Source organism: Barbus barbus, assembly GCF_936440315.1.
Source record: "Barbus barbus genome assembly, chromosome: 24".
NCBI classification, from domain to species: Eukaryota; Metazoa; Chordata; class Actinopteri; order Cypriniformes; family Cyprinidae; genus Barbus; species Barbus barbus.
In genome coordinates, this window is record NC_136752.1 from 9946880 (window position 1) to 9963004 (window position 16125).

Here is a 16125-nt window from a genome sequence, read left to right on the forward strand (position 1 = left end):
TTTTATAATGACAACAGCTTATAAAACAACACAAATATGAACAAATAGTAATAAAAAAGATTTAAAGAAATGTAATTCTTTGAGAATGAAGGGATTAATAGTTTATTTTATAGACTATATAGAGGTTTTGTTACCATTCCAGTCCATCAAAAAGTACTGGCTACAGAATCAAAAACACTATGTATAATGTTAGTCGGCTTAGTTCATTTAGCAATTAGATATTTCCATCAGTTAATTTCACACTTAATTATGCTCATTAAAATCAATGTAATCTACAAGCTTTTGTTACTTAGGCTGTCTATTTCTTTCATCTATGGTACTTCATCTTTAATTTAATATCACATTAAAGCTGTATTTGTGCAGAATGAGAGAGATGCGCACAGTATAGCCTAGCGCATTTCACACAGGCTAGTTTCACTTTCACTTTAAATAAGTTGTGTATGCTTGACGTTTCAAATAAATGTTGTTTATAGTGAATGCCCCTATAATTTTAGTTTGTTTTATTTTTACGATTTAGTTTGAATCCAAATGATGCATGTGCTAAGTGAGCGATTCAAATCCAAAAGAAAACTAAATAAAAGTTCAAATTAAAAAACAAAAAACTTAAGTGTGTTATGTTCACCAAGGCTGCATTTATTTGATCAAAAATATATAGTAAAAATAGTTAGAACGTGAAATTTAATGTCAAAATTACAGTTTTCTACTTTAATATATTTTAAATGTAATTTATTTCTGTGATGTAAAGCTAAATGTTCAGCATTCATTCATCTTCAGTGTCACATGATCCTTCAGAAATCATTCTAATATGTTGATTTGCTGCTCAAGAAACATCTTATCATCAAAAAACAGCTGTGCTGCTTGATATTTTTGCAGAAACTGTAATTTTTTCAGGATTCGTTGATGAGCGTTTTTGTTTAACATATAGTTTTTTGTAACAATGTAAAAGTCATTGCAGTCACTTTTGATCAATTTAGTGCATCCTTGCTGAATAAAAGTATCTATTTCTGTTCTTTTTTTTACCCCAAACTTTTGAGCAGTAAAGTGTGGTTTCCGAAACATACTTTTCAAATAAAAAAAGAAAGAAAGCTAAACTGGAGAACCAATTTGCACATTATATTTTTAATCAGTAGCTTTTTATTTTGCTTTTTTAAAATATACTTTTCCATTCAGAATTCTACATTCAGAATATGTGTGTGGTCAGCCGGTTTACTAAGACAGGAAACATGTTTATTGTTTCTGTGGCCACATGTGATGGAGTTGTTTTAAATAAAAACTTCAAATCCTTCAAAGCGGAAAATAAGGTTTCCAAGTGGTTTGTGTTAGGGATTGGGCATTAAAGTGCAGAAAAGTGTTGGTCCAGGTAAATGTTCGGGTCACGAGGGGTGGAGGCCTCTCTAGTAGCTGAGCTTCCAAGGGTTGGCATGCTTGTAATGCGCTGGCTGAGCATGTTTGCGAATGAGTATGTTTCTGGCCTAAATCTCTTGGCGTTATTGCCTTGGATTGGCTAAGTTGGAAAATTACGTTGCCGTCAAGGTTCTTGTTAACAGAATTTGGTCTCTATGCTAACACAACACGTTGTGATTGTATGTCACAGTCACTCCAGGTGCACGAGACAAGTGGGAAACTAAACTTGCATTTACATTTTGGCTCTACTGTGAGCAGGTAATTGCAATGTTTGAAAAGCTTATCACTGCGCTGAGGCCTGTGTGATGTTGGATGCACACCACTAGGGCTGGGAAACACTGACTTGATCCAGTTGACCTTTGAAGAAATATGTGGCCTCCTCTGAGTGTGTGCAAGTTTTTGTGTGCAATCGTTGCTTCATAATTGGCAGAAGCTGATAGTCTGTAACCAGAAGGGAATGATTATTGATTAAGCTTATATGCAATGCAGAAGTTGTTTTTGCACCGCACTACTTTAAGACTTAAACACACCCTCACAGACACAGACTTTCTCCCCTGATAATATGGCTAGCGCTGTGTAATAAATATGAGAATATCAGTGAGGAATTTGTGTTCTGTGGAAACTTCTCTCAATATACATCCTGAAAACGGCTAAAGCGGCTGTTCAGGAACCCACACGCACTCGCCTGCCAACACAAATGTACTTTCTGAAGGAAGATGCTTAGAAAGGCGAGAACAAAACGTCCTAAAAAAACTGGAACGTAATGTCCTAAGGTTACTGAACTATATAAACTATAACTGTTTGAGTGATTCAAGACTCATTCCTACAGGAAGTCTTGTTTTGTTCCTGAATGAATTGGTGCTTTTGACCAAATTAATTGAGTGAGTATTTCAATGGCTTGCTTAACAGTCACTAGTTTAGTTTCATCATTCATACTGAACTCTAGCTACATTAGCTAATGTCATTGAACTATATGTTTATATTAGTGCTGTCAAAATTAGAGCGTAAATGCAAGCGATTACTTTTTCAGTTTAAAGCTGCAGTCACACTAGACTTTGAGCTTGCGAAATTGTCTCGCAAATTGTTTCGCTTGCGTTTCTGGTCTGACGCATTCGCATCCGTAAGAGTGGAAGTCAATGGAATGAAAAGTCTAGTGTGACCGCGGCTTAAGGCGTTAAAAATATTAAATGAAAAAAAATAAAAAATATTAAATGCAATTAAGGCAGGGGTGGAGCTAGGGTTGGCCACCCCACTCACAACTGCTGTTTCTGTCACTTTTTCTCTTGACAAGAAGTGCATTTATTAATTCGCAGAACATCTTTACGACCACATCAAACAGGAGACATTTCAGACATGTACTCCAGCTTCACCTCAGCGCCAGGCATGAGTCAAACGAGTACAGAAACAGTACTGTGCTCGCAGCTTTTATCATTGCATATCAAAGCGCAAAATAAACTAAGTGCATGCAATGTCGTGGTCAGTTAAGTCATGAAGTTGCCAAAAAGGTGAAATAAAGCTGCCTTAAAACTGTGCATGCATGTAATATATTTTATATGAGTCACATTTAAGAACACGTCTCTGAAATGGTTTTCCAAACTGTCCTGGAGCAGCCCAGTACTGTCTCCCTCATCTAACACACCCGATTCAACTCGTCAGTTCATTAGTAGAGACGAAATGGGTCAGAAAAGGTAAGGACAGTTGAGATTTGCGTCATGTTCAGCAGCAGCAGCTCTTAAAGGAACACTCCACTTTTTTTTTTTTTTTTTTTTAAATAGGCTCATTTTCCAACTCCCCTAGAGTTAAACAGTTGAGTTTTACCATTTTTGAATCCATTCAGCCGATCTCCGGGTCTGACGGTAGTACTTTTAGCTTAGCTTAGCATAGATCATTGAATCGGATTAGACCGTTAGCATCTCGCTCAATTTTTTTTATTTTCCTATTAAAACTTCTTCTGTAGTTACATCGTGTACTAAGACTGACAGAAAATGAAAAGCTGTGATTTTCTAGGCTGATATGTCTAGGAACTATACTTTTTGGTCTGTCATGCACAAACATGGAGTGTATTCAAATTACATTTACTCTTATGTGCTCAATACAGGAAATAATGGAAGCAAACTTTTGTATAAAAATACACTTATGCAAACACACGCGTACAGACAGACCTTAAAGATTACTCATGGACAGATGTTAAAAATTAGGCACGTGTATCTTTTACCAGGGGATATTTGCATAAGTTCTGTTCCGTTTTTTTTTTTTTTTTTTTTTTTCAGTCCTGCCCCCTATTTCAGTTTGTTCTTTTTCTTTCTTTCTTTTTTTGTCATGTTATCCTTGACTTAGATGAAATAAGAGGAGAGTGCAGATGAAATATTCTCTAATGGAGTATGTGGGGGGAAGATCTGCATGACTAGAGGCTCATAATCAGGCTACAAAATGGATTTCCTCTTTGTGTAATGCAGATGCAGGTGTGTGTAATGCAGCAGCTGGTGTGAATATGTGCTCATGCGTGAGATGGAGTTTTTGCACGGTGTATTTGTGTTCGAGTATAAATGTCTGCAATACCATGCTGCCTTTTCTCTTCAGTAGTCATTAGAATTAAATTCTTTCCACTGGTTTGAGGCGTTCTGGTTTCATCCAAAGAAGCCATCTCACAACAACAAACAAGGGAACACACAGTAGGGGAGATGGTGAAACAATGACCTCACTGTGTGTGTGTCCCAGCATCAAACATGTGGGGAGGGATGGGGAAAGAGGGAACGCGGGAAGGAAAGGTCTGGAAAATCAACAGGAGAAATGGAAATGGGGGGCTGAGGTTGGCAGGGGTTGGAGGAGATGAAGAGTGATATTTCAACAATCCATGTCTGAAGTTACATAACGTCTGAAGCTTAAAATACAAGGTTTCTTCTTGTCTCTTGGCTTCTCATCTCCTCTCATTCTCTTTTCTTCACTACTTGTCTCATTCTGTTCATGTCTCTTTCCCTCTTATTTTGTTCTCTTCTTGTCTTGCCACTTTTCTTCCAGTTCCCCATCTCGTGTCCTATTGTTCTCTTCTCTTTTCTTCTCCACTTGTCCTCCTTTTGTCTCATGTTATCTCTTCTCATCTCAGATTCTCTCCTTCTCTTTTTTTTGTCCTTAGTCGCTTCTTGACTCCCGTTGTGTTTTCTCATCTCACGGTTCATGGCCTAGTCTCGTCTCTTGTCTTCTATTTCCATCTCCTCTTCTTGTCTCAACTACACTCTTACAAATAAAGGTGCTTTGCGATGCCATAGAAGAACTTTGTCTAAATGGTTCCATAAAGTACCTTTAACATCAGAAGAACCTTTCTGTTTCATAAAAGGTTCTTTGTGGTGAAAGAAGGTTCTTCAGATTATAAAAAGGTAAGAAAGAGATGGTTCTTTAAAGAACCTTTGACTGAATGGGTCTTTGTGGAACCGAAAATGGTTCTTCTGTGGAATCGGTGTATTTTTAAGAGTGTAGTCTCTTCTCATTTTGTCTCTTTTCTTACAGTCTCATCTCCTAATTGTTTTTGGTCCTTGTCTTTTCTCTCCTGTCACTGTCTTTGTGTCCCTTATTCGTCTTCTCCTCTCATTGTCTTCTCGCCTCTCGTTCTCTTGTCTTGTCTCTTTTTATCTCAGTTCATCTCACTCTCTTGTCTTCTTGTGTTGTCTTATGTATTCTTTATCTGATCTGTTCTCTTATATTCTTGTCACTTTTGTTCCAGTTTTCAGTCTCATCTCCTCTAGTTTTCTTCTGTCTTGTTTCTTCTCTGCACATTATTCTCTTGTCTTTGTTGTCTTTTCATGTCAGTACCTCTCATTCTTGACTCATCTCCTCTCAGTCTTTTACCTCATCTCTTCTTTTCTCATCTTGCCCTTTATGGTCTGGTCTCTTCTCTTCTAGTCTCATAGTCTTGGTCTCTGTTTTTCCTGCTGTACTCATTCTCTTCTTGTCTCACTTCCGTCTCTTTATCTTGTCCCTCCTTATTGTGTCTCTTCTCTTGCAGTCTCATCTCTTCTAATTGCATTTTCTCCATGTCTCTTCTCCTCTAATTGTGTTTATTTTTTCATGCTTATCCACTGGTCTAATTTTTTCACCTCAGTTCTTGTTTCTCATTGTCTTTGTCTTTGTCTCATTTCCTCTCTCTCTTGATTTTATTAGTTTATTCTATTCTTATCCTTATATCTCTTGTTTGAAGTTTCCAGTCTCATCTCCTTTTGTTCTGTTTTCTTTGATTCTTGTTTTCTTTGCACGTTCTCCTTTTTGTTGTCATGTTGTCTCTTCTCATGTCAGTTTCTCTCATCTCATCTCATCTGGTCTCCTCTGAATCTCACCCCATCTTAACCTTCACGGTTTTGTCTCTTATTTTCCAGTCTCACTTAATCTCATTCTCTGTTTTTGTCCTGTCTTCATATTGTTTTGTCTCACCTTAGTTTCTTTTCACATTTTCTCTTCTCTTTGTCTTGGCTCTTAATTTCTTCTTGTTCTTGTCACCTTGTATTTTCCCCTTACTGTTTACTACACAAAGTTGAATTTTTGACCTTACTGGTGCAGCGTCTCTGCACATGTGGCTAATGGGTTTACATGTACATTTTACTGCCCCACCATGTTTAGGTTAACTGTAGTGTAGCCTACTGAAAAACAATATCTTGACTATGGCAGTATCGATCAGTTATCAATATGTCTTTGTTTTTATGGTGTTGTCTAATGTTAGGTGAGTTTCTGGGTGGTGAGGGAGATTCTTCATGCTCAAACTCTGAAGATCAGGGCAGAAGTGTTGAGCCTCTATATCAGAACAGCAAAGGTAAAAAACACTCCATACAGCACATGTGTACTTAAGTGATTATACCAGTTTGTTAACCTTTATTCTCTCTTCTTGCAGAAACTGTGTGACATGAATAATCTCCATGCAGTGATGGCAGTAATATCTGCTTTACAGAGCGCCCCCATCTTCAGGCTCACCAAGACCTGGGCTGTGAGTTATTTAATATACTGCTTATTAATACTTTGAATACTAGTTTTTAAATTACTTGCTAAAGCATATTTTTGTGGTAATTATTAGAAAATAATTTGCACATTTTAAACAATTTTTTTATTTATCTGTTACTTTTTTATTTTATTTTCAAAGCATTGTGTGTGTTTTTGGGTCAGTTGGGTTCTTGTTTCATTCAATTATCTTTTTGTCCAACCCAGCTGCTGTATGTGTCCAAATTTCTTTAGACTCGGTGTGTTTATAGGTTGTGAAATTATCCAGGCCTCCAACACGCTCTCAGTTAGTTATTGATGAGGGCTGGAAACTGCAAACAAATGAATCACTGTGAAACCTTGAGCTGCTTCTTTCCAATAGACTGATGAATAACAAGGAACTCTGTTTAGTTTTTCCACTTTCAATCTTTACTGGAATTAAATCATGCAATTAATTTCCCAAACATTAGACCCTCCCTTTGAACACACTCAATAGTTGTAGTGATTTTTGTACCCCTGTAATTTATTAAAATAGCATACAATGATGGTGCTTGAGTGGATATTTTCTTTCAAATGATGGAGAAGTTGTTGTTAATGATATCCTTATGAACTGACTGCCTCAGTTTCTTTAAAGATCATTAGCTTGCGCTAAACTAAAAGCTAATAGTGGGGTTTCCCAAGCACTCGTCTGTTTCTACTATAAAATAGGGCAACTATCATAAAACAGACACCTGTTCCTCAGGTTTTTATAACTTCACAGCATGTTTGCTCACAAATCATTCTGTAGACAAGCATCTGTGCTGCATGTGGGTTGCTGAGATTCATTAGCATTAGCAACTTCAGATTTCCCAGTGTTTTTTTTTTTTATCTTTCTCTTTCGACCAGAACAAAACCACCAAAGAGCCACCTGGAATGCCCAAGGAACCTCATAGAATGCTCTAAAACCACTCAGAAGACTCTAGCAACACGCATGCAATTCTGAACGTTTTAGAAGCCACAAGACAATACCTTGGCAGCCAGCAGCAACATCTTAGCATTTTGGTGACGGTTTTTGCATGTGCAAGCAGTATTTATTTCTATTTTGAGGGGAGCTATGGTTACCATGGTAAACTTGTATAAGGATCAGGCTCTCCAGCATCTCGGTGTATCCGTTTTTCTTTGGAAATATTGTCTTGCCTTGTCTTCAGTCACAGCCAGCATCCCCCTCCTCTGTACTGTCTCTAGTGTACTATTTTCAGTCTTACATAACTGGAATATTCCTCTCCCCCGCTCTTTCTGTCAGGTCTGTGTTTCCCATGGCTTCTCAGACTAGCTTTCCTCAGACATAGCCAAAAGCACACACTCCATTTAGTGGTCTCTGAACATACTTCTGTGTGGCTATTTTTGTAATTTATTTAAATATTTTCCCTTATAAATTGCATTATCCAATATGATTTGAGAATAATCCAAATAGCATCTTGTTCTTCAGTGGCAATTCAACCTTTCGATTTTAAAAATATTGGTTGCACTTTTTGATAGTCCACTTTAAACAAGTAACTTTGCAACTACATGTCAACTACCAGTCATTACATTATTAGTAGACTGTCTGTTTAATATCTGCCAACTATTTATTTTGATGGTCCCCCAACAGACATTTTATTGACTATAAGTGACTTTGCCATTTTACACTTAAAGGGATAGTTTACCCAGACATGAAAATTGCCCCATGATTTACTTACCCTCAAGCTGTCCTAGATGTCTGAGACTTTCTTCTTTCAGATGAATATAATCAGAGTTGTTCCGGCTCTTCCAAGCTTTATAATGGCAGTGTATGGCTGTTGAAGCCCAAAAAAGTGCATCCATCCATCATAAAAAGTGCTCCACACAGCTCCAGGGGGTTAATAAAGGCCTTCTAAAGTGAACTGATGTGTTTGTGTAAGAAAAATATATATTTATAACTTTGTAAACTGTCATCTCTAGCTTCTGCTTACTGTCATACACACATTTATGAGAGAGTGGCATTACAGCGGATAACGTAGGTCGTAGGCTTAGCGTAAGCACAGAGGAGAGAGCAAAACAAAACTCTGGTCATGAATTAGGAGTACAATACTTGTAAAGGAAAATGTCAGAATTTTGATATACACTAAGCCAAGAGGAGGCTGGTTTTTCTTTGCAGTAAACAACTTGGTTCTCGCGAGACAACAGGTTCTCACTAAAGCTTACGCTACGCCTACGTACTACGTCATCCGCTGGAACACCACACTTTCATGACAGTTAGCAAAAGCTAGAGATTACACTTTATAATGTTTTAAATATGGATATTTTTCTTGCACAAATGCATCGATTCGCTTCAGAAGGCCTTTTATTTTTTGGGCTTCAAAATCTCGACCCCCATTCACTGCCATTATAAAGCTTGGAAGAGCCAGGACATTTTTAATATAACTCTGATTGTATTCATATTATTGTATTTTCATTTTTGTATCAAATAAACCGATTCGAAGACATTTAGTCCATTTACAAACTTCCTGCTAAGAAGTTTTGCTGTTCTTCTGGGGTCATTTGCAGTAATTTTATCCACACACGGACCTGCAAACAGAATGATTTTTGAGAACTTGTGTGTGTTTGCGTGAGAGGTCACATCAGATGGCTCTTAATTTGGTTAGGTTTATTTGAATTGACTTCATTTCAGCTCTATCAGCTTTTCCTTTGTTTGCAGAGCTCTTATTTAATCTGATCTGTTTGCTGCCTTTGTTTCTCCCACTTTTGTTTTTGCTGAGAACATTACTAAACACTAAACATTAGTTTTCAGTTTTTCTCTTCTGTTGTTTTGGTCAGGTGGCGATATTTTACGCCGTCCCGAATGCGATTGTGTTTACGATTGCACTGCCAAGTGGTTGATAAATGGAAAACAAACAAAAATCACTTTAACTGTGAATGATTACTGGCATACGATAGAGATGATGAGCACAGACACTAAAAATCAGCACTCTTGAGATCTGTTCTTAGAGACCGGATTGTTTACAGTCTAGTTCATTTAGATGATTTAAACCCTGATTTACTAAATGTTTGCGTGTCTAGAAACACACGCGGACTTGATAAAACATTCAAAAAATGTCTGAATGTTGTCTACTGAGGGTTGCTGCACTTCTGCATGTCACAGATGCTGATAATAAAGCCAAATTTGTATTGAACCCAGATTCTTCCTTTTAAAGGCATTTATCATAGACCGATAAAAGAACTCACTCATTGTTTTTGTTACAGAAACAAATCTCTTTTTCTAACTCTGTTTCCCACAGCTTTTGAGTCGAAAGGACAAGGCTACGTTTGAGAGGTTGGAGTATCTCATGTCTAAAGAAGACAACTATAAACGCTTGAGAGATTACATCAGCAGCCAGAGCATGACATCCTGCATCCCGTATCTGGGTATTTTTTTTTTTCCTCTCTTATTTGCACACACACAAAACATAACCTTGTGGGGAGGCCCTGTTCCAATTTCCAAGGAAATTATAAATGCACACACTTCACGTCTTGCAGACATTTTCAAATTGGAATCAATTAAAGATTTTAATTAAATTGTCCCATTTAAGACATTTTTATCTTGTTTAGATATCCTCAAAGTTCTAGGGATGACTTGTGGATGATTTGTACTAAATAGCCAACTTGAATATTACCTTTTGAGTTCGTTTCATTGTTTGTGCAGTTATTATTTCTGTGTAAATTAGAGCTGTCAAAATGAACACATTGACACATGCGATTAATTATGTAAGTGTAATTACATTTACTTCATTCTATTATTTGTTGACATTCTGAAAAATGATTGACTGGCAGAAGAAACACAGGCTGTTCCCCTCAGGCTGTTACAGGGACAGGCGTGATTTGTCATGAAACCAGTTTCTGTCATATCTTACAGCTTTATATTGGTATTAAACAAAAACTAGTATTTATCACAGCTTTGTTTTGAAGAGAAAAGTGTAGGTGAGACAATAAATAGCACTGTTGCATTAACTTTATACACGAATATCCCACTATGCGTCTTATCCCTATATTTATATAGTTATAAACATAATTAATGGTATATGTAAAATATTGTAAACAATAGAAATGTTACCAGAACAATATTATATAATATAATAAAATACACTACCATATTTTTGCAAGAAGTCTCATGTTCACCAAGGCTGCATTTATTTGATCAAACATACAATAAAAAAGCGTAAGCTTTAGTGAGAATCTGTTGTCTCGCGAGAACCAAGTTGTTTACTGCAAAGAAAAACCAGCCTCCTCTTGGCTTACTGTATATACACATTCTTTGAAGGTGCAAGATTATTAACAATTTTGTACTTCAAACAACAATTTTAGAACACAACAAAATTGTCAAAAGTAAAAAAAATTGTACTTGTTGATAATCAAACGATGATATCGGTTAGGTTTCTTGTCAAATACTTTTAAAGCATGTTTATACAAAATATATAAAGGTCTAAGAGTAGATTTTCTTGCTTGTGACCATGAAGTAATAAAATAGGAAAAATGAGAAAAGATTAAAGAATTCAAAAACACTCTTGAAGCTTCTGTTGAAAGTTGACACCGTATAAATTTAAAGTTGAGGTGTCATTCCACGGACTATTTTTCGAACATGATTTTCAAATGTTAAATGAGAATCTAAGATAACTCCAAGATATTTAAAATCTGGTACAATCTGTAATTTTTCACCATTAACTAATATATCTGGTTGGACCTCCTCCTTTTTAATTTTAAAATGCATACAGGCACTTTTACAAACATTTAATGTTAAGCAGCCCTGAGTAAATCAATCTAAAATTGTTGTCTTTGTGATAGATCATTTTTGTGCCACCTGTTCTTTTATTTAGTCATGTACATAAATCACAGTGTCATCTCCATCATTTGAAGATGTAAATCAGGACAAACATCTGGAAAGTCATTCAAAAACAAACTAAAGAGTAATGGCCCTAGGGTTGACCCCTGAGGAACCCCTGAGAACACCTCGAGATTTGGTTTGGTGCTCACAATAATATTACTGCACTTTTTATTTCACTTTTTTAAAATAAAATAATAAAGTGTGATTTAATGCTATTATAGGCTATTTTGAAATAAACAGTGAGTATTAAATATATAGTACAATTAAAAATACAATGCTAATTTATTTTCATTTTTATTTATTAATTTTATATACATTTTCATCATTTTCAAACCTAAAATCAACAAGCTTTTATTTTGGTGGGTTGCCGACAAGTAAGTAAATGTGCTGCTGAGTGAAGAGCACACGTGAAGCGCATTTGTGAATGAAGTTTTGCATTTTGCTGTGAAACCGGCAGCGCATAGACTAGATTTATGCTTTCAGCTTGAATGTAAATCTTATACAGTCTCACAGTTAATCGATCTAAAGTGGTGATTGTGCATTAACATCTCTCAAACATGTCGGTATGCAAATGCATGGACTGAACATACAGTGGTCAACATTTGAAGTCGACCAAAAAAGTTAATCGAAGTTGTCCTAAGACAAGAACGCATTTTGGGTTTTGGACAACTTTGATGAAAGGTTTTGATCCACCTTAAATGCTGACTAGTGGATTTATCCATCACATTTTTTATTTTAGTCGTGCATGCGAACCACTTATGTGCACCCTTGATTATATTATATTATACATGTGCAAAATTAAATTGCCTGTGACAGTGTGCTTCCTTTGTAGTGTAAACATGCTTTTGTGAAATGTCATCCTTACAAGCTTGTCAAAGCACATTCACTCATGTACTTAGACGCTTCATTACGTGCATTTTGCTCAGTGCCATGCTTATAATACTCTTTTATATAAAACTGGCATCGTTATTAGCAGTTATGCTCTGTATCTGTGTGTTGGAGTTACTTCATCTTCTGAATGCCTTCCCAGTTCTCTTCTGTTTAGGGATTCTAGAGCTCAGATTGACGATGGGTGACGCTCCTGAGCCATTGGCTACAGGCATGCATCAGTTAAAGCAAAATCCTCTTCCCCTTTTTTCACTGTTTTTCTTTTATGCTGCTGCTTTTTTTTTTTTTTTTTTTTACTGGCAGCACAAAATGTCTTGAGCAAATTGGATATGTGTTTTGACTCTCCACTTGACTTTAATCAAATTTTTCGTAGATGTGTCTGTTTTCTTGTATCTTTTTGGCATGGATATGTTGTATTGCGAAAGAGATATTCTGTCCTTCGCTGTGCCTCTCTCCAATGTGTTTTATCATGTGTTAACATTCAAATGACTTAAGATAGAAAGAAGTGTAAAATAAATATCCACTGTAGTTCCTCTAGGCTGCGTTTACACAATCAGTGTTTTAGATTAACAACCATATTTACAATGAGTCGGGAAATTGTACTGTTCATACAGCTGCTTACTGGAGCGGATTAAATACTGTAAGGCTACTGTACTGTAAAGACAATACTGTCTGCCATAGAGTGTCATCACATGCTTTAATTCATATTTCATATGCAGTTTATGTATTATTTTGTAGCTAAGTTGTAGCCAAGTCACAGACTGGGTTGATTAGTTTGGTGTAGGGATGCAAAATATAGCAGGCATTTATTGGCTGATATCTAAATTTCATTATGTTGTGATACCAAAGTTCACTTAATTCTCTGAAAAGTGAAAATTCTGTCACCCAAAAATACAATGAAAGTCAATAGGGTTTCATTGACTTCCATTGATTGCTCTGTGATTGGTCAACAAAATTGGTAATGCGACAATAAAACAACAAATTTGACATTTCTCAAAATACCTTATGTAGTCTACTAAGGAAGAAATTAATTAACGTTTGAAATTATATGAGGGACTAAATTATTACAGAATATTCATTTTTGGTCGAATTAACATTTAGCTGAAGGCAGTCTTGTTCTTAACTGAACTTTATACAAACTGAACCATATTTATCACTATAAGCTGGACGTATGTCATGTTTATGTGTGTTTGCCCTGGTGTGTTTGGTACGGGGCTGGAGGACTCCCAGGCTCTTTGGAAGGCAAAGAGGAAAATACTGCTCTCTTGTACAACTTGAGGTCTGAACTGCATTAAAGAACTGCCAGTCACTCTCCTTGTAAATCTGCTCAAAGTAAAAAATAAGAGAGTGAAAGCAAGATGGAGGAATTTGAGGCAGAGGATCTCTTGTGTTCTCAGATTTGGCCGTAATACTGAAACAGTTTCTTTTGACTTGCTGGATGTTCTTTCACCTGTTACCCCTGTCTATCTGTCCATCTGTCTTGATTTTTATGGATTAAGTGTCTTTTCCATAGATGATTGCAGATCCTGCCTTTCATCTGATAGTGTGCGTGCGCGCGCGCGTGTGTGTGTGTGTGCGTGCATGTTTATGAGGACACAAATTTGTATAATGACAGAGGTATTACAATAGGAAGGTGGTTTATGAGGACACTGCCTATGTCCCCGTAATTCAAAAGGCTTAAAAAACATACTAAATGGTGTTTTTTTTGAACATCTAAAAATGCACAAAGTCTCCTGTGAGGGCTAAGTTTAGGTGTAGGGTTGCTGTAGGGCAATAGCGCACACAGTTTGTTCAGTATAAAAACCATTACGCCTATGGAGAGTCCCCATAAACCACAAAACCCAACGTGTGTGTGTGTGTGTGTGTGTGGACTAAGTCTGAGCGGCTTGTGAATATTCACTGATCTGAACCATTATCACTCTGGAGTGTGTGTACTTTGAGGAAATGTGCCCAGAAGCAAGCTGAAACGGCTTCCTATTGGTAATATATGGCAACAAATGACATAAATGATATATTTAAATAATGTTGTGTTTATTTCAAAAATGCAGTTTGGGTTAAGCTTAGTTTGCAGATTTCATAATTAGCATAAAAAAACAGACGGCTGTGGTCCTCATTTAGATAAGTAATTGTGTGTGTGTGTGTGTGTGTGTGTGTGTGTGTATGTGTAATCTGACCTTCCTCGGCTAAACAGTTGTAATATCTTTGTTTTCCTTTGGATTGGATGCTGACAGGTGCTCAGTTCTCCCACTGGCTGAACCACAGCACACACACAACACGCATACACGCGTAATGCCAGTACCTCCTGCAGAGACATTATCTGGAACTCCTATCAACCCACATACTGCAAAGTTCACATGGGGTCAGCTGATACTGTTGGAAAAATTTTAACATTGATCTAGCTATGAATCTTGCATTGAATGCATTATTAAATGACTAATCGTAATTACTATAGTAATACTCTTTCATAATAACTACACATTCATGTCTGTTCAGGACCTGTTTTCAGTGGTAAAGTTGTGAATCAGTTGTAAAATTTGGAAACCATCTCGTGAATTAATAAATAAATCATGATTGATCACATCAAAATAAATTTTATTTTAAATTAGCTTTTATTTTTATATATTCAGTTTTCAATTTAATTTGTTGAATTTTTAGTCATGTCATGTTTTTATGAAAAACATCTCGACTAAATTAATAAATATGATTTAAATGTGATTAATCACATCAAAATAAAATTGGATTGGTGGTGTTTTAGTATGATTTATGTACTATTAATATGAATATAATATTAATATTTTTATCATTTTAAAGTTGATATGATGATGATAACCCTGAACTGGATCAAGCCCAGTCATGACCAGAATTCATATCACACGATTCATTGCATCGTGTAGTAAAGAATCGTTGTCAGTGTAATGGGGTTTCAGAAACTTACAGCCCGTGACGTGCCAAAACTTAAATTTACCACTTTCACAGCTGATGATTTTAGCGGTCATCAGTCTCTATCCAACAAAAGCTTTTACGAGACAAAAAAACAAGTTTATGGCCGGATTGTGACTGCACTTATTGTCTAAGATTGAGTATTTACTCTGATGTGCCACGTGCGTGAATGTGTGAAGCCTGTGATCTGTGTCTCATGGGGAGATGCATGCTGGGAAACAGACAGAAGCTCTTTAGAGAACGCGTTAGAGCGCAGACCGCTCTCAAAACTTCATCTGCATGTGTCTCTCTCCTCTATGAGCGCATGTGTCCGTGTTCCCCTGAAAGAATTAGATGCTTGGCTGTGAGTGAACGAGGAGGTTTTGAAAGATAGTCCCGCTGGGGAAGCCGGGAACAGGGAGGCATAAGTTTTATGAAATACACTTTTGTGGAGCTGTAACCTAAGCACTTTATATGGAAGGAATGTCTTGCTCTTTTGTCTCTATCTCTCTCTCCCTCCCTCTCTCTCTCGTCTCGGTCTCTCTCACCTCCATTCGTGACTGGACGGCCAAAATGTGTTTTTCATTGTCTCTATGTGCTGTAGTGTTCCCATTTTCACATGTCTGCATACTTTTGACACGAAATCTCTGTTTCTTTCAGTCTCAAACACTCACTCACTCACACACATACTCCTGCTCATATTGCAGAAAAATCAATTGTGTAATAGAAAAACCGGCTGTGATTCCATATATACTGTGCAAAAAAGTTTCACTCAGACTTTTGGACGCTGTTTTATTCAGTTTTGGAGCAGCGTTAAGAGTGGATTCCGAGATCATTTACACAAAATCTTAGTTTGTACCAAAATTACATTCAGGCATAAGTGTGTCTGCCCCCTGTCAATGAGTGCCCATCAGAGACTACAGAGATGAGTGAGTTTGTGTCTGTTTATGCGTATGTTTGTGAGGGAAGTCTAGCATAAATTCAATAGTTCTACAAAGTTCAAAGGCTTTTTTTTTTTTCTTCTGGTTTTGCATGTGTGTTTGTGAGCTAGTCAGTGGTGTATCCAAATATTGAAGATTGAATGACCGAATGAAAAATCG

At 36.6% G+C, this 16125-nt stretch overlaps 1 protein-coding gene across 4 annotated transcripts in view; it reads left to right on the forward strand.

Moving 5' to 3' along the window:
- LOC306844128 (ras-specific guanine nucleotide-releasing factor RalGPS2-like) overlaps positions 1-16125 on the forward strand; it is a 113430-nt gene that overhangs the window by 52280 nt on the left and 45025 nt on the right. For all 4 annotated transcript variants that reach the window (XM_079376054.1, XM_079376057.1, XM_079376055.1 and 1 more), the window contains exons 7-9: positions 6113-6202; positions 6281-6373; positions 9639-9765. In XM_079376054.1, coding sequence (XP_079232180.1) covers positions 6113-6202; positions 6281-6373; positions 9639-9765 — 310 coding nt within the window. The remainder of the gene's footprint in view (positions 1-6112; positions 6203-6280; positions 6374-9638; positions 9766-16125) is intronic.